The 25,960-nt window shown below is 40.9% G+C and overlaps 3 protein-coding genes and 1 long non-coding RNA gene across 7 annotated transcripts; 3 read left to right on the top strand and 1 right to left on the bottom strand.

The window, feature by feature from the left end:
• On the top strand, nt 1–17,480 carry LOC135676886 (uncharacterized). 2 transcript variants are annotated; one of them, XM_065188577.1, is made up of 14 exons: nt 1–193; nt 289–436; nt 535–653; nt 999–1,086; nt 1,224–1,367; nt 2,981–3,132; nt 4,302–4,412; nt 6,194–6,290; nt 8,475–8,618; nt 8,727–8,764; nt 8,854–8,946; nt 13,390–13,473; nt 15,479–15,628; nt 17,183–17,480. In XM_065188577.1, the coding sequence occupies exons 1-14, from the start codon at nt 125–127 to the stop codon at nt 17,294–17,296; spliced, it is 1,551 nt and encodes a 516-aa protein (XP_065044649.1). In that variant the 5' UTR covers nt 1–124; the 3' UTR covers nt 17,297–17,480. The 2 variants fall into 2 exon arrangements, with proteins under 2 accessions (XP_065044649.1, XP_065044650.1); XM_065188578.1 differs by lacking the exon at nt 4,302–4,412.
• Nucleotides 17,481–18,161: 681 nt separating this feature from the next.
• LOC135676887 (E3 ubiquitin-protein ligase ATL42-like) lies at nt 18,162–20,297 on the top strand. 2 transcript variants are annotated; one of them, XM_065188580.1, is made up of 2 exons: nt 18,162–18,817; nt 18,887–20,297. In XM_065188580.1, exons 1-2 carry the CDS (start codon nt 18,492–18,494, stop codon nt 19,854–19,856), a joined length of 1,296 nt encoding a protein of 431 aa, XP_065044652.1. In that variant the 5' UTR covers nt 18,162–18,491; the 3' UTR covers nt 19,857–20,297. The 2 variants fall into 2 exon arrangements, with proteins under 2 accessions (XP_065044652.1, XP_065044651.1); XM_065188579.1 differs by having other exon boundaries at nt 18,165–20,294.
• Nucleotides 20,298–21,830: 1,533 nt separating this feature from the next.
• On the top strand, nt 21,831–22,593 carry LOC103989160 (uncharacterized). 2 transcript variants are annotated; one of them, XR_010514463.1, is made up of 2 exons: nt 21,831–21,958; nt 22,033–22,593. It is a non-coding gene; the product is annotated as an uncharacterized LOC103989160 (long non-coding RNA). The 2 variants fall into 2 exon arrangements; XR_010514462.1 differs by having other exon boundaries at nt 21,833–21,944.
• A 1,692-nt stretch (nt 22,594–24,285) lies between these two features.
• Nucleotides 24,286–25,684, bottom strand: LOC103989161 (protein SPEAR1). The gene is made up of 4 exons (XM_009407944.3): nt 25,392–25,684; nt 25,179–25,262; nt 24,964–25,031; nt 24,286–24,886 (listed from the first exon to the last, which is right to left on the bottom strand). Exons 1-4 carry the CDS (start codon nt 25,590–25,592, stop codon nt 24,667–24,669), a joined length of 573 nt encoding a protein of 190 aa, XP_009406219.2. The 5' UTR covers nt 25,593–25,684; the 3' UTR covers nt 24,286–24,666.
• Between the last annotated feature and the right edge of the window lie 276 nt (nt 25,685–25,960).

A 25,960-nucleotide genomic window follows, 5' to 3' on the forward strand; every position in this document is an offset into this window, starting at 1 on the left:
GAGGGTTTCTGTTACCGTTTGAAGAACCGAAACAAAGTCCCCTCCTCTTCGTCCTCGTCGGGGTCTCTTTCGCCGTCGCCAAGAACCAACACGAGAGGAAGGAGACATCTCCTCCCCGACCACGATGGTCAGCCAAGACGCCCTCAACCTTGCCGTCAGCCTCATGACCGCCCACTTCGGCGATCTTGTCGCCGTAAGCCCTCCCTCCCCGTCGCTTCAATTCATCCCCCTTCTTCCTCTCTTTGTCTTCTCACACCCATCTCTATCTGTCTGGTCTGATCGGTGCAGAAGGTGTGCGGTTGCCTCCTGCAGGGAGGAACCCTCTCGCTCCAAGAAATCGTCCGCTGCACCGAGCTCTCCAACTCCCAGGTGAAGAATGGCCTCCTCGTCCTCATTCAGCACAACTGCGTCCAGGCATTCTCCGTTCCCAAGCAAGGTGACCGCTACTTTTCCCTTCCCTCTCCCTTCTCCTCCTCCTCCTCCAATTTATTATAGCAGAGATGATTCTCGGTCTTTGTTCTTATTCCTGGGCAGCGGGGGCGGGAGGGGCGACCAAGTCGCTGACGCAGTACATGGCTCTCTTTGACAACATCCTCCACCGGATGCGTTTCACCAAGTTCTTGTCCATCGTCAGGGACGATCTTGGCCCTCAGGTCAGCTTTTTCTTGTCCCTGCTGTCATCAGATTGAATCTATACTTTATATTTGATCCGTGTACATGCGGATTTCTTGGCCGATGGATGAATTGTTACTACTGAACTGTATTATTGCATTATTACACGAACCTCAAATGGTTTCCGAAATTAAAATTCTTTTTCCCTGTTTAGACTATTCTATGCATCGCTTATTAGTCCAGTCCTCATTTTATTTGTACGTATGAATCCTCACACTAGTGTGTGGAGGCCGTTGTTTATTGGATTAAATTTTTGTGCAACACCAGTGAATCAGGCATTCATTTCAATAAATGGAAGTGACACTCCTTTTATGTACTTTTTGTAGTGTGAAACTCTTCTTGAGGGTTTGTTGCAACATGGTAGGCTGACTTTTGATCAGCTTGTGGTACGAGCAACTTCAAAACATTCGGAAGGTAGGGTAACTATCTCCACTGATGTTCATTACTTCTTATCTTTTGATATGTAGTTATTATTTTTATGTTGAAAATCTGCTGGAACCAAATTGGCATTCAGTTTGGTGAATATTTAAATTGTGATGTATCCTCCACAGACGGTTCAAGTATTCGGGATGTTTTGCGAAAGAACTTGGAAAGACTTGTACATGGACAATATGTTGAACGTTCTCCAAGGCCTGAACCCTTCATTGCACCTACTTCGGAAGAAGCAACTGCTTCGGCTAGAAGACGCAGTGCTAAGATAAGTTGAACTGTTTCATATCTGCATCTAGTGAGCCTTGTGTTATTACTTTGGTATGAAATCAAAATTAATGTCCTGTTTAGACTACTTCCAGATAATATGAGGGTATATCTTTTCAATTCCTAGATAATATGAATACTTGACATGGAGGAACAATTGTTATATATATATGTGTGTGTGTGTGTGTGTGTGTGTGTGTGTGTGTGTGTGTGTGTGTGTGTGTGTGTGTGTTGCAGTATTTGGTGATGGTTGGTGGCCTTTTTGAGAGGAGAAATAGGGAATAACTTGATTTTTTTCAATAGTGGAGGTATTTTTGACTGGTTAAGCAATATAGTTTATTTGGCTGAATGGCGTGAGAGTCATTGAATCTTAAAGAAGCGACTCTGATTGAAATCTAGACATCAGTGTTGATGTTAAACTATGACAAGTCATATCAATAACATATGATCTAAATAGCTCAAGTGTACTCAATCCACAATTAACCTGATGGTTGCGTTACATTTGATCTTGATTAGTTTACATGGAACGGGACACATTTGCATTGTACCTAGCTTTGAAGAACTGTCCTGTGCCTCTTGTGGAGTAATCTCTATGTTCAAACCTTCACGAATGGACGGAAGGATCAAAATTAGTAGTATGTTGTTAGTTTTTGTTTAAGGTCACACAAACTTTCTGTTCCAGTTTTAAATTCTGCATATGTTCAAAATATCTGACACATTACTTTTATGAACACTTGGCGCTACATTTGGTCTTCTTCAGGAACATTGTATGGGAATTCTAAGCAATCATTAGATGTAGAATTTTAAAAGTTTGACTATTGTTGAGAAAGTAGCGTATGCTAATTTGAGAGGCACTGCAAAAGTATATATCACTTTGATGTGGAGGAACTCATCATGATTCTAATTTTATAATTTTTACGACTATATCAACCTAACCACTGGTATTTTCTCTTAAATTATCACCGGAAGTATAGTTTTTATGCTTCTCTGTCACTTTTCTAACTCTTCTTTTGCTTTTTGTGTCTCACAATTTTCTTTTTATTTTTTGTTAAAGTGGCTGCAAAAGAGTACATAACTTAATGTGGAAGATGCTATGGTTATGTCAAGTCACGGAGCTTCTAGTTTCAACATTTTCAACATTTTTTAGTACATTTTCAGTCTAACCACTATTATTTTCTCTTCATGTTTCAGTGGAATTCAAGTTTTTGTACTTCTACTTTCTTCCACTAAATTTGTTTTTATTTGTCTCACAACTTTATCTTGGTTTGTTGTTAATATGGCGTCATATCACTTTTCCAAGGTGTCCGCCTCATTTTTTTGACTTTTCGTTGTTTTATGTTCAGTCATTTTAAGGTTTTTGTGACTACTCATGAACCTTTCTGATTCTATCCTTAATGTATATGGATGGGCCTCTAATTGTCCTGACACTAGTTGGAGTGTGGTTTTACAGACTGAAAGATCTATATTCTTTCTTGATTGGGTTTCCTTGTTGAAGACCATGTTGATTGTTTGTAGTATCAGATCTTTTTGGTTTAAAAAGTCTGTAATGCTTGCATCTGCATTTGATTATGGTGAAACAGGAACCTTATATGTCTAGTTCATTTTGTTTTACAGTCGAAGGAAGAAACATATTCTCTTGAGCAACAAGCTATGATAGCTGCAGCACTCAGCCATGCTGAAAGATTTTCTGTAATTACAGATAGTGGACGTGAGAGTTCAGATATAAAAGATGCAGATAAACAGGATGTCTCAGTTGGTGATAAGGTTGACTCTTCTAGCAAATTCGTGTGCCTTTTAGTATCGATTGACTGAAAAATTATTTGACCATCTTGTTTGGACATTAATAATCCCTTCCCATGGACGGTTTTTTATTGTCTTGAGATATCGTATTGTGTAATATTTGTACTTTACTAATAGGCAATAAGTACTTACGCTCACATTGTTTCTGCTGCTCATGTATGTGCATTTCGATAATGAGAAAAAATCTCGATTAAAGAACATGAAAATGTGATGAAAGCCTTGCTAAATCTCTCATGATGATGATGCATTTTGACATTATTGATTTTTTATTCATGTGTTAGGAAGTTGGAAGTTTGTTCATAATCTATTTGTAACTTCATGCCAGCTTATGCAATGCAAATGGACTTTATATAGTTACATGATGACTTTCTTTCTTGATAGGTTTGTGGTCAATTGAAGGACCCTTGAAATGTACAACAGATTTGTATTCTGTTACTGAAAAGATAGTGAAACTTTTACATGGTGAACTGCATACATAGGCACAGTGCTGGACCACAGAGAAAAATTTCTGTTTCCTGTTTTTGTTTCTTCTTGCCTTGTATTTGTTTGCTTATATGTTCCAAGGCATGATTAGAGGTAGTTAAGGTTTTGTTAACTTATTATTTGGCTTTATGATAAAATAAGGGGGATCTGTTTAAGATGTTGTCAACATGTTCGAAAGCAATCATGTACACCTTGGATATATGAGATGAATTGATAAGAACTAGCGATGTGAGGAGGGATAGAGGGAGACCTAAGAAAACATTCTAATAAAGAGGGATCTGGTAGCTGTTAGTCTGACTAGGGTTATTAACCTGCACAAAGCTCAATGGCGAGAAAAAGAATTCCATGTAATCGACACCCAATAGTTAGGACTGAGTTTACATTTTACGACGGACGAATGAATTCTTAAAAATCTTCCAAAAGTAGACACAGTTGGAGATAATATATTTTGCTAGGGAACCTAAAGAGATGGATTTTTTTTCCGCATCTTTCTCAATTGCCAAATGGCGATGCATTTGAAAATTGAAAAACTTCCTTTGTACTTAGCTGAGCATGCAAGCTTGCATGCTCTTTTATCACTGATGATACAGAGTTGTACCATGACATATGTTAATTGTAACTTTATTGTATTTAAAATTATTATTTTACAGCGCAAATTTGAGGTTTTAGAGTTGGATGAAGAGGTTCAAGCTGCAATAACTGAGACTGAGGTCCTTTGGCGGGCAAATTTTCAGAAATTTGTTCACTGTCTCGAGAAGAAGGTGTCCATCAAACTCTTCTTTGTTTTTGCTCTGTTTAGTTCCATCCCTAATATGTGATGTAGGAATATGATTATTTGTCATGTAGGTATTGATTATTTCCTCGCAGGTATCTGGGAACTGCTCTGCCATTTACTACCTCCATAAAGAACAAAGTAAAACAAAAGTAAAATGAGCTATAACAGAATTATAATAACTCTCTTGGTACTTCTTACCAACAGAAAGATCCTACTGTTGATGTTTTGATCATTTGATTTATTGCTTGGAGATTATATTGGCATGCGGTTGTCTATGTTGTTTGCTCCAGTGATTTAAAAAGCGCTAGGCGCCAAGGTCCATAAATGCCCGAGGCGCATAAACGCCCGAGGCGCTAGGCGCTCGCCCGAGCAAAGCGAGGCGTTAAATTATAAAAATATATAATATAATTATTTAAAATTTTAAATAAAAATATGTTATTATACTTTCATGCAGAATCTTTTTTTGATACCATTGGAGATTCTATTGAGTTGCTCTCTACACTTGCCATTTATGTTGAAACCTAACAATAATTTCAAATAAATAAAAAATAACAACATTAAAATCAAAATAATATATTATTAATCTATTAACAGAAAATTAATCATTTCAAAATTTAAATAAACTTAATATTAAGAGTATACTGAGCCTGATGGAGAAACGAGGAAGCAGCGGCGAGCGGCGAGCAGCGGCAGCGGGAAAGGGAAAGGGAGCGGAAGGCGCGAGCAGCGGGAGGCCTCGAGAGAGGCGCGAGCAGTGGGAAGGCTTGCGGGAGGCGAGAGGGCTCGCAAAAGCAACGGGAGGGCTCGAGGGAGGCGCGAGCAGCGGGAAGGCTCGCGGGAGGGCTCGCAGGAGATGCGAGCTGCGAGAGGGCTCGCGGGAGGCGCGAGCAGCGGGAGGGCTCGCGGGAGGCACGAGCGGCGAGAGGGCTCACGGGAGGCGCGAGCAGCGACAGCGGCAGCGGGAGCAGCGGCATCGAGCGACGAGATCGCGATCGGGATCGGGATCGAGAGCGGCAGCGGCAGCAGGTTAGTGTTGGGTTAGGGTTAGGGTTGGGGTTATATCGGTTTAGTTGGTTCGATTGAACCAACTAACAACCGAACCAGGACCGAACCATACCTAAAATTCTAGTTCGGTCGCCTTGGTTTACCCAGGCGCTTGCCCGAAGCGCCCAGCGCCTGGGCTCGGGCGAGCGCCCAGCGCCTGGGCTCGGGCGAGCGCCCAGGCGGCGCCTGTTTGAAGCACGCCGCCTGTTACATTAGCGAGGCGCTCGGGCCTCGCCTCGCCTCGCCCGAGCGCCTAGGCGAGAGCGCTCGAGCGCCGTTTGCAATCACTGGTTTGCTCACAATTCTGTGTTTTGATTCTTTTGCTCATCATGATTCAGAAAACAAATAGGATCGGGAAATAAGTTTTTCAATTGCCACTATTAAATTTTAAGTGGTCACCTCTACCTGTAGTATTTAAGAGTAGTGAGTCATATCAATAAATGCACTGTTCATTATTAAGCAGCTTCTGATCAGGTTTGCTTTGGGAACTTCTTGATTCACATTCATAGTCGTGTTAATGGTTTCATCTTTTTCTCAAGTATTCCTCCTGCAATGGGCACAGTTTATACTTGTGAGTTGTGAGACTTGATGTATCTTCTTTCTTAGTATATTATGTTACTATTTTGTTAATTGTACTTTTTTTTTCCATAATAAGTACCCATTTTAGCATCATAAGACTTTTTATATTTCTGACTTGGTCTTTTTTTACCCCATACATCTTAGGCTTGTGTTGCAAACGTAAGATCAAGGCTAGGTCTTGATGCTGGTGTCGTGTTGGAAGCACTTATAGAGTCAAGTGATCAAGAAAAAGACAATTCTGGTAATATCTGATGTCTGTACTTCATTTGTTTTTAAGAGGCATATTATCTAGGGTTCCTTTTACAGCTGGAACACTGTACTTCATTTACACCTTTTCTAAATGAATCAACAATTTATGAAGTCACAATTGATTTACATAATTCAATTTTTCATTATATTTATTTCCTTAACATTAACTTGCTTGTCATTCATCTGCTTCGGCTTACTTTGTGACTTAACGATGAGTGTACTACGAATATGCTATAGCCTAGATGTTTCATTACTTTTGTTGAACAAATTCTTCTTGGAGATTTTGAAGTTGTTTGAACCAAAGTTCGTAATTTCGTATCATTCTGGTGTTTCGAGCTTTGCTCGGTACGTTACGGTATAGGCGTACCGAGCGGTATGTTAGGGTGTATGCTACCTCGTCGACGTCGCCTCCTTTACTTCTCCTCGTTGTGTCGGACGAGGAGAAGACCAGTCTTCTCCTCATCTGCGGCGTTCAACAAAGGCGTCGAAGGCCACAGATGCCTCCGACCTTCGACGAAGAACGCAACGAAGGCCACAGGCGTCTACGGCCTTCGGCAAAGAAGAAGCTGAGCTGTCGCCTCTCTGTTACCTTCTGGATCGGGATTGTTGAGGGAGGGTGGCGTCGGATTGGAAAGCGTCGAGGTTCTCCCGATTCTCCCCCTTCTTCTCCCTCTTCTTCGAGCGTCTTCTTCCTCTTCTCTCTCGATGGTTCTTCTTCACTTGTCGCAGCCAGGCTGATATCGCCCGGTACGAGTGGTATTATTCGAAATTAAAATCCTTGGTTTGAACCTTAATTATCTGTTCTTGTACCTTTGTTTTCATGCAGACAATCACTTCTCCAAAATGCAGAATCTGATGTTCTTCTGTAAAAACTTAATGTACTTGATTCTAGAGGAGATCTTTTGTTTTCGTCATAAGTTCATGAAACATGGTGAATGAAAGTCTAGGTGATCTTTCTTGCACAAGAAGGGAAATCCCCATGTTTGAATGCCAAAAGATATTCAAGATAGCAATGAATATTTTGATCTTGGCTTGTCACATTTATATATATATATATATATATATATATATATATATATATATATATATATATATATATATATATATATCTCTTAAGCCTCATCTTTCTACCAGTATATCTAGACAGTGATTTAAAAAGCGCTAGGCGTCAAGGTCCAAAAACGTCCGAGGCGCTAGGCGCTCGCCCAAGCGAAGCGAGGCGTTAAAATATAAAATATAATTAATAAATATAATTATTTAAAATTTTAAATAAAAATATGCTATTAAATTAAGAAAATCTATTAATAGTATTGAAAATTAATCATTTCAAATAAACTTAATATTAACAGTGTACTGTATACTGAGCCTGCTGATTGAGAAACAAGGAAGCAGCGGCGGCAGTGGGAAAGGGAGCAGGAGCGACGAGCGGCCACAGCGACAGCGTTTGTGAGCAGCGACAGCGGCGAGCAGTGGGAGGCGCGAGCAGCGACAGAGACAGCGTTTGCGAGCAGCGACAGCGGGAGCAGGAGCGACGAACAATGGGAGGCGCGAGCGGCGACAGAGGCAATGTTTGCGAGTAGCGACAGCGGCGAGCGACGACAGCGTTTGCGAGCAGCGACAGCGGCAGCGGGTTAGGGTTGGGTAAGGGTTATATCGGTTTAGTTGGTTCGATTGAACCAACTAACCAACCGAACCAGGACCGAACTAGACCTAAAATCCTGGTTCGGTCGCCTTGGTTTACCCAGGAGCTCGCCCGAAGCGCCCAGGCGGCGCCTGTTTGAAGCGCGTCGCCTGGGAGATTAGCGAGGCGCTCGGGCCTCGCCTCGCCCGAGCGCCTTTTTCAATCACTGTATCTAGATGTACAAACTTCGTAGGTTACACATGTTAAATTATCTGTTTTATTATGATTGCACAAGTCGATCCATAAAGCCTATTTCCTGAGAAATGAGAATCCATATCTACAAGCCTAGAAAAGCCACCATAAATTCATTCTAGCATTTAAGATTTAAATAAGCTATCTTATTATCTTTCAGTTTAATTAATAAAGTTATCATTGATTTAAAAATTATGTTTTGAAATCATATGGCTACTGAAAATTTGGGATTTACTTCTTTATTGGAATTTATATATAGAAGATCCAATTCTAACCACTTATATTTTGCTCTTTTATCTGTAGTTAAAGCATCAATGGATGGTATTTTGGAAGCAGTGAGAGGAAAGCCTGGTGGTATCTCTATGACGTTGGAACACATTAGGATTGTTCTTGATCAACTTGGTTGTTCTTCTTCCATCGTGGATAACAATGTATTCTACAAAATGGGTAAACGTGTTCTTACCTCTGGCATCTGTTGGGTTTATTAAAACAGACTTATAGTTCTTGGAGTTCTAACTTTTGTCTTTTGACATTGTTCATTTTCATGGCATGTAGAAGTGCAATGCATAATTGAATCTTGCCAGAATGATGATGTACGTAAGTTCGGTATTTTTGTTTCTCAAATTATTTTCGCAATCTTCAGGATTGCAGCACATTTACCTTTCTTGTGTTCCATTTTTAGGTGGAGTCTCTTGTGTTATCAAGATACGGAAAAGAGGCATATAGGATATTTAGATTGTTAATTAAAAAAGGTTCTCTAGTTGAGACGGAACAGGTAATGCCTTTTCCTACTAAGAGATTTTGCCCATAAATTTTAGATCTTTTTGGTGCTTGCTTTTTTCCTTGATGACCTAATCTGGAGTTTTACATCTTGTTGATTTTAGATTGATAAAGTTTTTTTCTAGATTTCCTGGAAGCTAGAAATAATATGCATGGCAGTTAATATTTTAGTAGCATCATCTCATCCGCAAAAAAATGAAGAAGTTAGCCAGCAAGTTCAGAAACATAAAAGAAGATTATATGTTGAAATGTATTATAATGGTTTTATATAGTGTATAATTTATTATTATGCCTCTTGTGCCTGTGTAGTTTCTCATAGTTGAGGTATTTCTCTTTTTTGGCCTTAGGATTGGAACTTTTACTGTTGATGATTGTCAAAGTAGTTGTCAAGGAACAACTACGTCTAAGTTACATACATATTGCTAATATTCAATGTCTTGAAGCCTTACAGAGATGATAGATGTAAGCATTTCATTTACATAATTAGATGGCACAAGATTTCATATATATGGTGATTGAGAAGCACCTGAGGAAGTGTTTTAACTGACATGGACACAGCGAGCATTTCAAATCCATTCTTAATAGGTGGATTTTTGTTCCAAAGCCAACTCATATTGCGAGTTGATGTGGTATGATTTGCAGCAACCTTTCAGTGTGGGAATGACACTCAGAAAGGCAGTTCTTGATCCCAATCAATGCTTAAAATGTCACTTGAACTGTAGTAGTTGGCTTGGTATTTACTAATCCTAGCAGTAACGACACAGAATATCTGGTACCTATGGTATAAACTTAAATCCAGTTCAAACCAACCTATCTTGGTCTCTATCATTTCATGCTCTCTTAACATAGCCAATGATTTTAGTCCCAAAAAAAAAAACAAACAAAGAATTTTAGACCTTTAATGGCTGAAAGTCTTCAATCTCACTGCCATTGTTCCTGTTCATTGTGAGTGGTAGCAGAAAGAAAAAATATAAGAGAAGCAAAGAAGAAAAGGAGAGGAAGAGAAGACTGATCTTCTTTTTTCAGTATGGTGTGTAGTATCTTCAGTGTCTTTGACCTCTGGTAAGGAAACTGTGGAAATCAGTGGAAACAATAGTATTACTTGTCTCTCATCTTTCTTGTTTCTTGTTTCTATTTTTAATTTTGTTTTTTGTTGTTGGTAATGCCCAAGTATACTGGTCAGTATTGTGGTATCATACCGGTTTGGCAGTCTGCCAGACTCATCCTGGATTCATATGTACATATAGATTATGGAATTTTGATGCTTTTGAAAAATCACATAGTACCCTTAGGGACCCGATTTATTTGACTTAAAGGGATGAAAAAATTGTTTATTTGGTACATAGTTGTGATTAAGAACATATATGATGTAGCCAGTGATTTAAATAAGTGCTCGGGCGAGGTGAGGCTTGAGCGCCTCGTGTGTGGACCAGATGGCGTGCTTCAATGAGGTGTTGCTTGGGATTGAAGCGCACTGCCTGGGCACTCGCACGAACCCAAACGCCGAGCACTTCGGGTGAGCGCCTGGTTTAAATAAGGCAACTGAACCAGACTTTTAAGTTTGGTTTGGTTCAACAGTAGTTAGTAACTCAATTTCTTACCCTCAAAAGCTACCCTTCACACTCGCACGACCCCGAGCCAACCCTAGCGTTGCTTCTGCCGCCGCTGTCAACACTTCTGTCGTTGCCTCTGTCGTAGGTGCAGCAGACCGAGCCTTCCTTTGTCATCGATGGACAGGTCCAACGACCTAGCAAGAGCTCGTAGCTTCCTTACATCATCGCTTTGTGTGCAGTTCCTTTCATTGTCGAGGGAGAGGACCGCAGGTTCCTCCGCCACCAACGAACGCCCTTTGGAGCTTCCGTTGCTGCCGTAGCTGTCTTAAACTAATCCTCCGCCGCTGCCACTATCAGCTTCTCACCGCTATTGCTGCCACTTTCCACTGTTGTTTTTCACTGTCAATAACCTTTTTATCCCCCTCTAACTACTGTTAACAGTAAATAATATAATGTTAATAGTATATTTTTAATTTAATATCATATTTTTATTTAAATAATCATATTTATTAATTATATTATATAATTTTTATATTTTAATATTTTAGAGCATCTCACTTCGTTTAGGTGAGCGCCTAGCGCTTTTTAAATCATTGGAAGTAGCTGCTATTGTAAGAACTAGTGAAAATATATGTTAGAACTAGTTACTACTTGTGGTTGCTTTGTGCCAAGGGTTAGAATTTAATTTCTGACCTATTTGCACTTGTTGTGGCAACCTACAATTCATAAACGATCTGTTTCAAGTTAACCTTTGTTGATGATGTTATTCTAATTGATGTAACAGAGATTAATTTAGGAACTATGCTTGATATGTATGATGAAACTTTATGACTATATGGAATGCACATCTATTAATGTCTATGTCAAGAAATAAAGATTTAAGTGGGTTATATCTAACATGAAGGGGACACTAAATATTTGTAAAACATTAGCAAGATGATTAATTGAAAGAAGTGTGTCTGATGCATCATGCAATTACAAATTACACTTATGACAAAATGGAAAATGTTGATTGTAAGGTGAGATGATGTAGAACATCAAAGTATGGAATATGCTCATGAAGATAATGTAGAAATGAGGATATCAACTTGGATGATTGGTATTACGAGGACAAATTGAAAAGAGAGTTTGTAATAGTTTGTTTAATCAATTATAAGTAGAGGTAGTGCCATATGAGTTTTAAGGTGTAAGAAAATTGTTTGCTATGGTCTTGTGCATATGCTTGTCTAAGTCCAAGTTGTGAAACTAAGATATTTGGACTTAGTTTTCGTAAGTGACGGACCAGAGAAGACTTGGCCAAAAGAAAATAATCCGTGTATTATGAGAGGGCATTACCTTTAGCAAAGTTAAACAGCAACAGAGATTAATGCAGCCATCACCAGCTTTTCTATGAATAAAGGTTGTCGGTATTCTAATTTTTCATTTCTTTTTGACCGGTGGTTTTAAAAGGCGCTCGGGCATGGCGAGGCGCGAGCACCTCACAGAAATCCCAAGCATTGTGCTTCAATGAAGCGCTACTCGGGTGTTCGCCTAATCTTAGGCGCCAGGCGCCTCGGGTGAGCACCCATGCCAACTTTGGTACTTGGGTTCAATCGTTGGTTCGATTGGACTTATAAGTTGGTTCAATCGAACCAACTAACTTAGTCCAACCCCCTCCCTCACTTGTCCCAGTAAAAGAAAACAAAGGTGAAAGAAACCCTACATCTGTCGCCTTTATTCGCTCTGCCAACCGTCGTTGGCAACCTCCAATCTCGTTCACCGCTGTAGCTCAGCTGCCGTCGTTGCAACTCGTCCGTTGTTGGAGCTTGCCCGCCATTGCAGCTCGTCCGCCACTACAACTCGTCCGTCACTAGAGATCGTCTGCCACTGCAGCTCGTCTAAACCCTAAACCTCTTCCACCGCTATAATTCTGTCCGCTACTGTCGTAGCTCTGTCCGCTGCCGATGGCAACCTCTTCCATTGCCTTCATTCGCTGCCTTTACACGCTTCGTTCGATGCTGCAGCTCCGTTCAACGTCGTCGACAACATTGTCTGCTGCCTTTGTCCGCCACTGCAGCTTCATCCATTCGCAGCTGCTGTTTCGTTCGCCGCCCTTTGCTTCCCCCACCTTCTTGTTAATTAAACTGCTTCGTCCATTGCCCCACTTTCCTGTTAATTAACTGGTTGGCTCTTGTCCAACTTTGGTCAAGAAACTCCCTGGTTAACAAAACATTCTTGGTATACATGAAACTCTCTTAGCTTTTACTTGATGATGTCTTAGAGCAACAAAACATTCCTGGCTAACAAGATGCTTTTGGAGCAGTTTAATTCGAATATAGGTCTTCATAAACATGCTTGGCATATTTTTATTTAGTTGTCTATTATTTTAATTATAATATTTGGGAGTGCCTCACTTCGCTCGAGCGGGCGCCTAGCGCCTTTTAAATCACTGTTTTTTGAGTAACCAAGACTGTAATTGTTCACTATATTTACTTTCTATGGACTACACAATGCTGTTACATATGTTCTGTGAAATAATGTTACAAGTTTTGCATAAGTTAAAAATAAAAATAGCTATATAAGTGATATCTTGTGGCTCAGAGACAAATATGATAAAATTGACATGGGCTTAATTCTAAACACCTTGCTAATTGTGGTTTGACAGATTTGATAGACCTAGGTGTCATTTACTTAAAAGTGCAGCAGTCATATAGAATTATAGACATCATAGAGCTGTTTATATGACACATACATAATTCTGATGCTATCTGTGCCTTGATAATTCAATTGATGGCAGAGAACAGACTAAAGTGTATAGTCGATAAAAATAATTTGCCTAATGTAAAGATTTTGATTTCTTTCTTCCATGTTTTATTCATTAACACTCAGTCGTTTCATCTTTGTAGATCTCAGATATCACATTTGTTGAAAAGAAAGTTGCCCAGGGGATTTTATACAAGCTTTGGAATGATGATTACCTGTATATGCAGGTGAAGTAACTTTTATTGGGACAATATGCACTTTCATTTATTAGCATAGAGATTCATTATTGGCTTGTGTGAAAATCTGTTTCTTGTATGCTTATAACCTTGCAACATGTGTGATTTATTTGTAACAGAGAAAAGGTTATCACAATCATGTTGGCTTCTAGCTTATATTTGCATTTTTTAGGTTCATTTACCTATTTTATTAAATACTTCTTACTGCTTCATTTGGGCATTTGGAATTTTGGTTTGAGGTTTTTAATATATTTTACTCTTTGTAAGATTCTGTGTTTATGACATTGTGTCAGTGCTTGTTGTCCATTGGCTATAACAATGGTGTAAGAGTTTATTCTACATGATGAAATCTGTTAACATCTATAAGGGATTTCTTGTGCAAAAAATTAGTCTTTTATGTGCTAAGTGGGAAGTCTTTTTGGTTTGTTGTTGTCGTTGCTAAGTGGGAATTTTTTTTGTAATAGTCAGCCAGATGTCATCTGTCTCGTTGTTATTGTCCTGGCCCTTTTCAGATCAAGTGGGTTTATATGAGATGACATTATGCAACTTTTGTCAATGTGATGTTAAAATTGCAAAGATGTTAGTAAATTCCTAGTGAGGGTAAAATTAGCAAGAAAGACACCTCTTCAGGAACCCTATAAAAAAGCTAATTTGAAACTGTTTCTTTTTTCTGACTGCCATTCTTTTTCTGACCGATCATATATGTTTAAACCCATCATCTAGCCTTAAGCAATTTCTATCTTCATTTTCATGTACTAAACAGATGATTAGTTTGTGTCGAAATAATTTCCAACTGATCATCCTAAGATTTGTCCTAATCAACTTCTGCATTATTTATTCTTTTTGTGCTTCTGTATCATACTTTATACACAGGCTACTATGAAAAAATCTGATTACTCTATGCATGGATTGTTGAATCGGTCCGTACGTATGTACCGACCATGTGTTGGTACGGTACTTATCGTGCATACAAATATACCATATGTCGGTACATGGGCGTACAGATGATATGCCAAAGATCACCAAAAATGGCTCCAAAAATACTTGAAAAAAAGAGAGGTTAAATTAGGATTCTAAAGTGGAATTTGATCGTTATTGACCTGTACCATTCGATAATTATCGGATTTCGACTGTTACTGATCGGTACAAACCTCGTATCGGACAATATGGGGTCATATAACTGTACTGCCTGGAATAGGGCGGCCCATGTACTGGTTTCCAGTTTGATTGGTACGTACCACTTGTACTAGGCGGTACACATCAATACAACAAACCATGATTCTATGTGAACAGCACCTAAATATGATTTCAAGATGACCTATAATTGAGTTCACTAGCAATGAGCATTTCATAAATTTAATTTATTGATGGAGCAGTGTAAGAATCTAGCTGACAAGCAGTTCATTAATATGAGAGTATATACCGATCCAAACTCCTAGATATAACATTATTCTTCAGCTACTATGTATTAATTGGGTGAAGATACCACACAAATCTGGTCGCAATTGTGCTAGGATCTTAGTACTTGTCCAGTGTGGTATGAAAATTGGAATTTTATGAATATTTTTCAAAGAAAATTCATGTTATGAAGAACAGAGTTGTTTACAACAGTTATATTATAAGGGTCCAAAAATGTCAAATCGAATGACATCTAGCTTGTGTAGGTTCTGTTTTTGGTTGTTTTCAGATTCTTATCCAGTATGTTCTGTGAACTCAGATATATCTAAGTCCTGTTTGCATGTACTTTAACCTCGGAGGTGTGTTGACCAATGTTATTGGTTTGTTATGTTGGTTAAAGTATATTATGCCATGCAAATTATGCACTTTATATTGATTTTGTAAATTATATATACACTCTTAAAATACTAATTGTCTGCACATGACTATGATATTTTATCTACTTAAAGTAAATATGAAATGCAGAAATCTTTTTTGGTAATTCCAAATATAGTAACTCGCTAGTAATCTGAATGGGGTTTCCTTGTTCTGTTCACAGAAAGTTATTTCGATTGGTGCTGGACAGTTGCAACATTTCTTGTGGAAAGTGGAAAAGCATTCACTTTGGGAGCTTGTCCTAAATCATATGTATCATGCTGCACTTAATTTGAATCAAAAGATTGCTCATATAGTTGAACAGGAACAAGAGGTTGGTGATTTTTATTCTTTGTTATGGACTTTTCGTGGTCCTATTTTTCCCACCTGTTCTGTTTATTTTAAGCTACTTATTATAATCAGTTGAATGTCTGTAATAGTAATTATTTAATTCAATGATGGTGTAATGGGTTACTTTGTTCCAATTAGTCATCATGACGTCAAGGCCACTTGATCTATAACAAATAGCATGATGTCAATGCCACTTGACCTATTACAATTGGCCTTTAGGTTCTAGATGTAGCCTTGTTACCATGTCATTTGCCCAACTTTTATAGATGGGGAAAACGTCATGTTAATAGCATGCTGAATTGCTGATTTGGACAGTAACCAAATTGTTAATTTCTGGTGATGGCTGTGCTAAGTCAATAGCTGCAATTGCCTCTGTACGAGGACTGTTGCTTTTCTACCTGACTGTTGAAATCTAATTTTAGCATTTGTCAGACAGAAGTGTACATCTCAAGCTATAGTCATACGTCATCTATTTATTTATTTTTTGGTTTTCTAAGTACTGTAACTTTGATATATTCTGTAATCTTAGATGCTGTATGTTATGTTAATGCTCATTTCTCTTATGATTATTTGCTTTTCCTGTTCTTGACTGCCTTGTCAAAGGTTTGTACTTAATTTTGTCCCCATTGTTTGACCAATAACTTTCGTGAGGATCAGTCCTAAAGGAAGATAATTCTATTAATCTTTTGTACAGCCTTGGAATTTATTGCTCCAGGAACTTTAGTTAAACTTTATGCTGGGATAAATACCATGTAACATTCCAGATTTATATTTGAACACTGTTAAATATATATTTCTTTTGATAGTGCAGCCTTACTCTTGTTTTCTTGGCTTCTGATATCCAATAGGTCTTGTCATGGTTTCTTAGTGGCACTTGGCACACATGGTAATTGGCGAGTGGCTAACCCATGCTGTATGGTGCCATGCTTGCTATGTGCTTACATGTTTTGTATTTATCTACAATGGACCATTGTTTATAATTTTGGTTTAACTAATTGAATAATTATTATCTTCACAACATAGTGTTGATTTGGAGTCAGCTTGTTTGTTAAATTTAGCTTAGTTTGTTAAATTTATCACAACTCCGGTTCAGAGCGTAATTTTCATTTACAAAGGCTTATGCTTGTAGATATGAAATCTTCTCAACTTCCAAAGGTGCTAAAATTGTTAGCTAGCATAAGATATCCAAATTTTCAGGCATGCATCAGTTGCTATTTTAGCATCTACAGGTACTTAAAAGAGTTTTCCAAGAAACGATCTGCTTCTGTTTCTGCCACTTTATGTTGTATCGCTATAGATTTTAGCAATTAGTGAGTTTTCCAAAATTGATTGTTTTATGTTTCATTGCAAATTACGTTGCCATTGACTGGCAATCCAAAAGCAAACCAAAACAACCTGATTTTTGTTTTATGGTGCCTCGTAAATCATTCATATTACTGCTGCAAGTCATAAGTTGGCTTTGACTGTTGTGCTATTTCAAGGAATAGCTTTTCTTCCCCCATTTATGGCGTCACGTTTGCCGACTTTGTTGTGGCAGGTTCTGCAGGCTAGGGAAAAACGTGAACAGCTGAGGAAAAGTAGGATGATATTGGAATTGTCCCTTCTGAAAGTTGATGATGCTCTGATGTTATTCCACGACTTCAAACGTTAGGGCGTGTAGCTTTTGTCATATACGTAGCTTGAGTTTTTTTTTTTTTAATCATATTTGTAAAGGAGGTTTATGACAACTTTGTTGTGGCAGGAAATTGTGCTTAACCAGACCAACAGGGTCGTCGACCCTGGGATACGTTGTTACATCATCAACTTTTGTTTCTGAAAATGATTTTTTCGAATCATTCCGTCGCTGTACTGTATATATATATATATATATATATATATATATATATATATATATAGAGAGAGAGGCTTAAAAGTGGGGGACTGCCTTATAAAACAAGTATCTTACTTGAACTCTGTTCTCTTCTTCAAATGTGTAGTCCTCCTCAGGTGATGGCGGTTATGTCTTTCTTCTTCCACCACAGGTTGAAATCATCATTCGATTTCCACTGTGTTGTGTCAGTTCCATGTTCAACACACTTGGAGGTTGCCCTTTGGTTCCATGTGCGGAACCTGTCATGGAAAGATTGTCTGTTTCTTGGGCAAGTATATATGCCTTGAGTGCATTAGGTAACGTGTTGTGGTCTCCCATTGTCTATAATACATCTAAATTGTTCCCTTGAATGAACAATTTGTATTGGATGCCACAAGTGGGACCTGTGGGAAATCTTCCAGAGACTAGGTCTACTTCTACAAGCTGATTCCCCTACATGTAGTCTATTCCCTGCTACAACTACAAGTCACCCACCCCATGTGCTTTGCACGTTACAAACATTGCAGCAACTTACCATATATATATATTTCTACATATATGCAGTTAGTTCCTCATCAAACATATACTTTCTCCAAGTTTCTGATTCATGACTCTCTACTAATTTTTTTTATATGGTAACAGCAGGAACAACTACTTATTCTTTTGTTCGCAGCACAAATAAAAACCATGTCCGTCGACTTCTCTCCTGTGCGATTCCTCCTCCGTCCAAGCCTGTATCGATGTACATCACAGACTCGTACGAATATTAAGGCAGCATCCTACCCGATGGACGGTCATCTTGCAGAGGACCGGATCCAACACACAGGAGGAGAAGACGCAACACTGGAGCTAAAGGACAAATCATCCACGTTACAAAGAGACGAGAGACAGAGAGACCAAAGCCTCTCCCCCCGCTGCACAAAGCACTGACGCAGGCATAAGGAGAACAGCAACATCACCACCCCCGGCAAGCCAAAACGCCCTCCCAAATTCTTCCATGCCAACCTTGGATCCAACTCTAAGCTTCCCTTTGGCTCACGCAACTCCTTCCCTTGCCATGCCTTTCAACACTTGCGATGTTTCCTTCATCTGTTTCTTCTTCTCCGCCGCTGTCGTCGCCGCCCAGCAAACCGATACCGACACCTGGACGCCGTCCAACGTGGCGGTGTCCTTTCGCCCCAGCGTCGGGATCGTGATCGGCATATTCACGTTCATGTTCTCCCTCACCTTGCTCCTCCTCGTATACGCCAAGTTCTGCCGATCCGCCGCCGCCGCCGCCCCCGAACCCGACTCCCTCGGCGCCGACGCCGCTGGCCACGGAAGGTTAATTCTGCCCCAGCACCGCTTCTCTGGCATCGACAAGACCGTCATCGAGTCCCTCCCGTTCTTCAGCTTCTCGTCACTGCGCGGCGTCCGCGACGGCCTCGAATGCTCCGTCTGCCTGTCCAGGTTCGATGACGCCGACGTCCTCCGCTTGCTTCCCAAGTGCAAGCACGCGTTCCACGTCGGCTGCGTCGACCGCTGGCTCGAGGCGCACTCCAGCTGCCCCCTGTGCCGGTGCAAGGTGGAGGCCGATGACGCCGCCCTCTTCAAGTACTCCACCAGCTCCCGCTTTCTGTTCCCCTCCGACCGGCTCGAGACCAGCGGCCGCGACCTCGAGCTGTTCGTGGAGCGACAGCCCAACGACGACGGCGATCCCCGCGGTTTCTCGAGATTCGGCATCGGCAGTAGCTTCCGGAAGACCGACAAGGTCACCAAGGACAAGAAGGATCAGGACTTGCCGATGCTCGAAGAAGGCGCCGACGGAGGCCGGTTCTTCCACAAGTTCAAGCACAAGATCATCGTCTCCGACGTCGTGTTCAAGAGCCGGTGGAGCGACGTGAACTCGTCCGACTTGATTGCGTTGAACTCCGAAATGCTATCCGGGAAGACGTTGGCAGATGTGTACTGGAACGTGGAGCCAACTGGCGCTGCAAGGATCAGCGGGGGCTCATCAGAGGGAAAAGCTTCGGTCGATGAGAAGGTGCTCAAGATCAAGGAAGAGATGGAGAAGAAGAGACTGCTCGAGATCAAAGCCAGCCAGCTAAACAAGAGCTGTTCGACGGCGCTCCCGAGAATGTCCTCGAATTCTGCTCACGACGCCAATCTAAACAATACCAATTCGAGAGCTCTGATTTCGTCGGGCAACAGAACAATGTCGGAGATCACAAACTTATCGAGGTTCAGGCAGGTCAAAGATCCCGGCAGCATCGGCACGACAGATGAGAACGAAGATGAAAAGGTGAGGAGGCTGTGGTTGCCGATCGCGAAGCGGACCGTTCAGTGGTTCGCCGGAAGGGAGAAGAGGTCGCCACTGGTGTAGCCAATCTTAGCATCAAGATCGACTGCATTCTCTCTGGTTTTGGTTAAAGATAGCGACAAACACATACACACACCTTGTTCCCATTTGTCTCCCTCATCACAGATCTCTGAGTCTCTCTGTCTGAGAACATAAGCAAACCTTGTAGCAATCGGATCAAAAGATAAACATATATGTTATACTAGCATAGATGATCAACACAAATTCATGTCTCCGACGCAGGAGCACATGTCCCTGACTTCTTCTCGGACATCAACCATCAAGTGTCTGTATTTGGGATAAGAGCTCGGTAGAGACGAGCAATTAGTAACGTAAGAAACAACTTGCAGCGCGTTGCCATCAATCACGTAAGAAACAACGCTGTCATCGCCCCCTCCCCAACTTACGTGTTTCCTGGCCTTTTGCTCCTCGGTCGGTAACGGAGACGAGGAAGGCTTGTAGTCTATCCCAGTACGTTTTGGTTGGAGCAGTTGAAGTCTGCAGCGACTTGGTGACACTAAAAGATGCCAAGAACAAAGCTTCTTAAATCAATGGTGGCCTGCAGGCGTGATGGATGAGATATGCTTCGTTGTCCGCTACAACAGAGGATCCAATCCACCATCTCCCCGTGACGCAGACAGAGCTCTCTTCTTCCCCATTCTAATCCTCCACCAGTTCTTCATTGTATATAATGTAACAAAAGAGAGAGAAAAAGTGCACATCTATGGTTGATGAGGAAACGTGGATCCCCAGAACTGCGTGCTCAGACGTCCACACGATCCATGGCGACAAAGATGGTGTTCATGAATGGTAACTAAAGATCTTTTCTCCTTGAGTGGCTTGACTTTGTGCAGCTCGGCTTTGCATGTATGTGACGAGGCTATTGTTTAATGCAAACTGTCTCTATACCACACTTTGGAAGACGACTTGCTCGATAGGTACCGTAACCTACATGTTATTGGATTCGGTATTTGACCGGTAATACCGGTGTGTTGTAGGTTTGAACTGACTTGCCCAATCGAAGACTGACTTTTCATAAATGATTTGCGTCATGAAGCGTTTTTAGCCACAATTGGCCTCCGACAGAAAGATGCTGACTTCCCAGAAATCAAGGCCATAAGAAGTCAACTAGTGATCGCTACATCTCGCGGAAATCCAGGAGTGTCGATATCCTCTATCTACCAACCCAACAAACAGACAACGGAACGCTGTGCTGAGTGGCCCAATCAAGACGAGCCCAACACGGGTTGCCTGGTCGACCGAGTTAGCCGGACAAGTGAGTGTCGCCTGTGCTTTGCATGAGCCTGAGCGCCTGCGGTCTTCTGCTATGTTGCTTTCTCGCTGTCCTAATCGGCTACCGCGCTGTGGGGATAAAAGCGAAGGGAAGCACACGCCGCCTTTTTGACTTGGGTTCAACAGGACGTCGAACACACGTACGACGCCCGCCGTCGGCTCTTGTCCGATGTCATGCGCGCGAGCGACGCGTCAATTCGAGTTCCCCGGCGCGCACTCTGTAGAAAGCGGCGTCGCGTGCCTGCGTGCGTGCGTCTCGCTCACCCATTGTCTCCTCCGTCCGCGCGTGCGTGCGCCCCGCTTGCCTTCTGCGTCGGGCCCGCCCTCTGAAACCCAGCCAATTGCACCATTCGCAGCGGACACTCGTAATCATCAGGTAGCAGAAGAGGTATCAGCATGGAGGCACGTAGCGCTCAGCCACTGGAGTGCCCGCGGTCACCAGAGCAGACCCTGCGCTTCACCCGTTCATGGCCACTCCCTTCCTGTTGTCAGGACGCCCTACATTGGAAACAGAGGGAGTGAGAGAAACAAAAAGGGCAGGGCAAAGAGGAAAGCCCCTTAAACGGGGAACATGTTTTCTGGAGATGCTGGTTGGGCTTCCATTTGGATGTCAACTAGCAGCACGCTGAACACTGTTGCAGTACTACATCACCAAATATATATATATATAGGACCTCAGCGTGTGTCCCCGTCCATCCCTCTCTTCTCCAACTCATTTAGTCCATTATAATTTTGTTCTCCACAGATCAAGGTAAATGGCAGCCATCCTATCAGCAATGCGTTACGTAAGCCATTAAACATCAATCTGAATTCCTAAATGTCCGTCTCGAAACGTAAGAGCAAAGATTTAATTCCTTTCCGAAGAGTCTTGGCTCTCTAACTATTTCTTTCTCGTCTTTGCTTGCAGTCGTATGATCATGGAACCGGCATCAGCTACACATGCCTTATTCGATCTTTCTGACTCCACCTTGACCTCCTTCGATCTCGATGACGCAAGGGTTTCAAGCGTTGATGCACCGGTACAAGCAAGACCAGCTCGATCTCGCTCCCATGATGCTGCCTTCGACTCGGCAAAAGGCTCCGCAGTTGCTGATGAGGATTCTGAAGGAGAATTAGGTGCGGTGTCGAACGCTGGGACATGCTATCATCGCGAACAACCGGAGGAGGGTTCCGAGGAGGCCGAGGATGACGACGGCGACTCCGTTACCGACCTTCTTCACGTGGAGACTGTAAGGCAGAAGATTGAGGTGTTGGCTGCAATGGTGGGCATGGAAGAATCAGATGAACCTGGGGCGGTGTTGGGCGAGGTTGTGAAGGTTCTCAAGGAGTTGGAGAGGAAAGCAGAGCGTGTCGCTTGTAGGATGGAAACAACAGAGGAATAAACCCTGCACTGCAGGATTCCAATGCATTGCAATTGGACCAAATGTAGCTTTATGTTATCTATCCTGAGAAAAATATTGTTCCTTGATCTGTCTCTGTGCTTGTTTCGGATTAATACAATGCATTGGAGTTTGCAACATGATGATCAACGGATACTCGAAGGATCATTACTGGAAACCAAAAGGTAGGAATCAGCTTCGTCACCATTACCATTACATACGTGGACACGGCACAAGTGACACTACCTGTTGCATCATCGGATATCTAATAGCGGTTATGCCACTTCAGCTGTCACAACTGCCCAATGTTCCATCATCCACAATTGTCACCGCTAAGACTATTGTACCACATCATCAACCATCTCGATAGCAATTATGCCACCGCTATCCTAGAGATTAATAGTACTATGGAACCATCACCTTAGTGGTGTAGGACACATCATCATCAAGACCCTTTACTAATTACTCCAATCGTCTTAATCGGAAACCATTAGAAATCTCTAAACTACAAATATTTTTTTTTCTCTTTTGGCACACATAAATCCACTATGTAGGTGTTCATCCGCCGAGTCATAGTTCAACAACAACTATCTAGATCTATATCGATCGAACAACCCTGACAACTTATCGATGTTTTAGGTCAAATCAATTTACTTTTATCTTAGGCTTAGAAAGTCATCTATAGGATTGATTTTGAGGAAAACAAGTATATTCTTCTTGAAAACATATACTTCTAATCCAAATAACACAAAATAAGAGATCATGGAGAAATCATAATCCTTATATCTACATGAATAATAACACTAACAAGTATATTCTTCTTGAAAACATATACTTCTAATCAGAATAGCACAAAATAAGAGATCATGGAGAAACCATAATCCTTATATCTACATGAATAATAACACTATAAATTCTCTCTATTATTAACGATCCTCTTCATTGAACACCTTTCACTGAAAAATACTCATTTTAACCACAGAAGTATAGTGTAATATATCAAAAGAATTCTACAAACAACCAAAATTACTACGAGGAAAAACAATAAACGAATGAATTAATATAATAGTTTATTATTACTTTCAATCTTTCTTCACAATATAAACTCTTTGTTAGATTACATAATTTTATTTAATTAAGTAAGATATATTATATATTTGATTAGATTCTGAACATAGTTATCAGTCAATACAATGAAAGTCTAGGATTAGATGAGAGAAAATTTTCTAATTACTTATTCTAAATCTTCAATTGGCTACGAGAAGATTACATATCTACTTTTATGTTTTCTTAGCTTATGTTTTCTTAGTTACTTATTATAAGTTTTTTGCACTTGCCTATAATTATATGGGACGCGACTATGATATACAAAAGAAGATTATAGATCTACTCTATTTTTTCTTAGTCTTTATTCTATCGTTTATATTAATAAAGGGAACTTTTGAAGGTCTAATAGAGGCAACTTGTAGTAATTTGCTGGACTTCATCTTAAATGCCTAATGATGTGCATAAAAACTAAGTTGGATATTCAAACAAACCACCCATAAGGTATCAAAATAGATGTGTTTGTGTGTGAGGGAGAGAGAGGCACACTATCAACAACACGTACCTGTTGCACCAAATAAATCAAGGAGCCAAGTCCGACGAACCAATGCTTGTGGTTGAGAGAGACCTCAGCATGAAATGCTGATCAAGCGATCAAGTTTATATCTCTTGTCAAGATGTAAATTATCAGGAAATTTACTAACAACATGACCTAAAACCCTACAAGTGTCACCTTTGTATCCTGAGATACTTCGCCCCTGAGTTGAATCCTCTCCTCTCTGGCTGGCCTCTCTTCATTATGCAACCAAAAGCATCTGCTGCCAAACAAAGACGCACAGAGAAAGCTTCTCCTATTCCAGCAGAAAGATTCATCCAGTACCATTACATCAGATCTGTGCTTCAGATTATCGCCCTTTATATGAAGTCAGAATAAGACTTTCTCATGCACTATCATGTAAGACTACTACTACTACTACATGGAATTAGCATCTGCTTGTGCATTTTCTGGAGTTCATTGCAGTTTCTTTCCTGCAGAATATACATAAATGTTCTTAATAACCTCCGAAACTACGGCAACTTCACAAAAATATCCTTAAGGAGGTCCGTATTGCAAGAATTTAGAGTGATAGTTTAAGCTCCAAATCTAGTTCTTGTGTCTGGTTTGGGTCAGAAATTTGGCCGATTGAACCCAAAGAGAGGCTTCGATCATGCCGTCTCCTCTTCTGTGCTGAGTCCTGTGCAGTGAATGCATCCTCGATGGATTGTTGGAAGAGCGGCAGTGCCACAGGATGTGCATGGTAATGGTATGGATAGATACTCGCTTCATTCAATTGTGATCTGTTATTGATGCCATGAATATGTAGTTGAGAGACGATGAGATCTCTTTAGTGATGAAAACTCTACAGCAAGATTACCTTGCTGAAGCATCAGACCAGTGTTCGACATAGTTCAAGCATCTTTTGTCATTGTTTCCATGTCCCACCTACAATTACAACAACAAGAGTTATCGATGCTCATGAACATATGCATGACAGATTCTGAGTTATTGATGCTCATGAACATCTTCTTTAAATCGTGGCTTTTACTTAAATCTGTGCTACTTCATCGTGGAAACTCGAGTTTGACGTACTGTCATGTTTGGATGCAGTGCAAGCGTTGGCGATCCTGATGATGAGGGAGATGATGGAGCTGCCGCTTTTACTTTCGAATCTTCCTGCATGAGACAAGCCATGAAGATGATCTGCATGTGAGAAGCTGTATATGCAAATCGAAGCTACACAAACTCTGGACAAAGAACAACACATATACATGGATGGAGATGGAGATGGAGAGAGGGAAAGACCATGTTGAGATCACTGGGGAATGAGAAGTCAAGCGCAGAAACGTATCCGTTCATCTGGCTTTGTAATCGGATCTTCTCCAGCTGAGCCACCCCGAGTCCTCTCTGGGGTTGCTTTGGTCTCTTCGAGCTGCTCTTCCTTCCCTTCCTCGAGCCACCCGAACTCCCACTTCCGAAGCCAAATCTAAATCGTTTGCTCTCCATCTCTCCTCACCTTTCCACACCTACACCAAGCGGCTGGGAGAGGAAGAGGAAGAAAGGAGAGGAAGAAGAGAGGAGGAAAAGGAAGAGCAGACAGCGACGGAGAAATAAAATACTAAGCATTGAAAAAGATGGGTTGCCAACAGCCATTTAAAGGGTGTGCTGTTCCCTGAAAGCAGTGAATGCATTGCTGGTTTATATTTATGTGGATTTGGGGAGATCTTATTTGCTTTTGGCGTGCATTAATTGTGTGGTCAAGCAAGTATTTTATCCTGAGACAGTAGTAGCATGATCACCTAAAGAATGCTCGTATCCAAACCCAATCACAAGAAAGATGTACTTCAGTTTTCTTTAACATGTCTGTTCTAATG

This window comes from Musa acuminata, chromosome BXJ1-6 (assembly GCF_036884655.1).
Source record: "Musa acuminata AAA Group cultivar baxijiao chromosome BXJ1-6, Cavendish_Baxijiao_AAA, whole genome shotgun sequence".
In the NCBI taxonomy this organism is placed as follows: domain Eukaryota; kingdom Viridiplantae; phylum Streptophyta; class Magnoliopsida; order Zingiberales; family Musaceae; genus Musa; species Musa acuminata.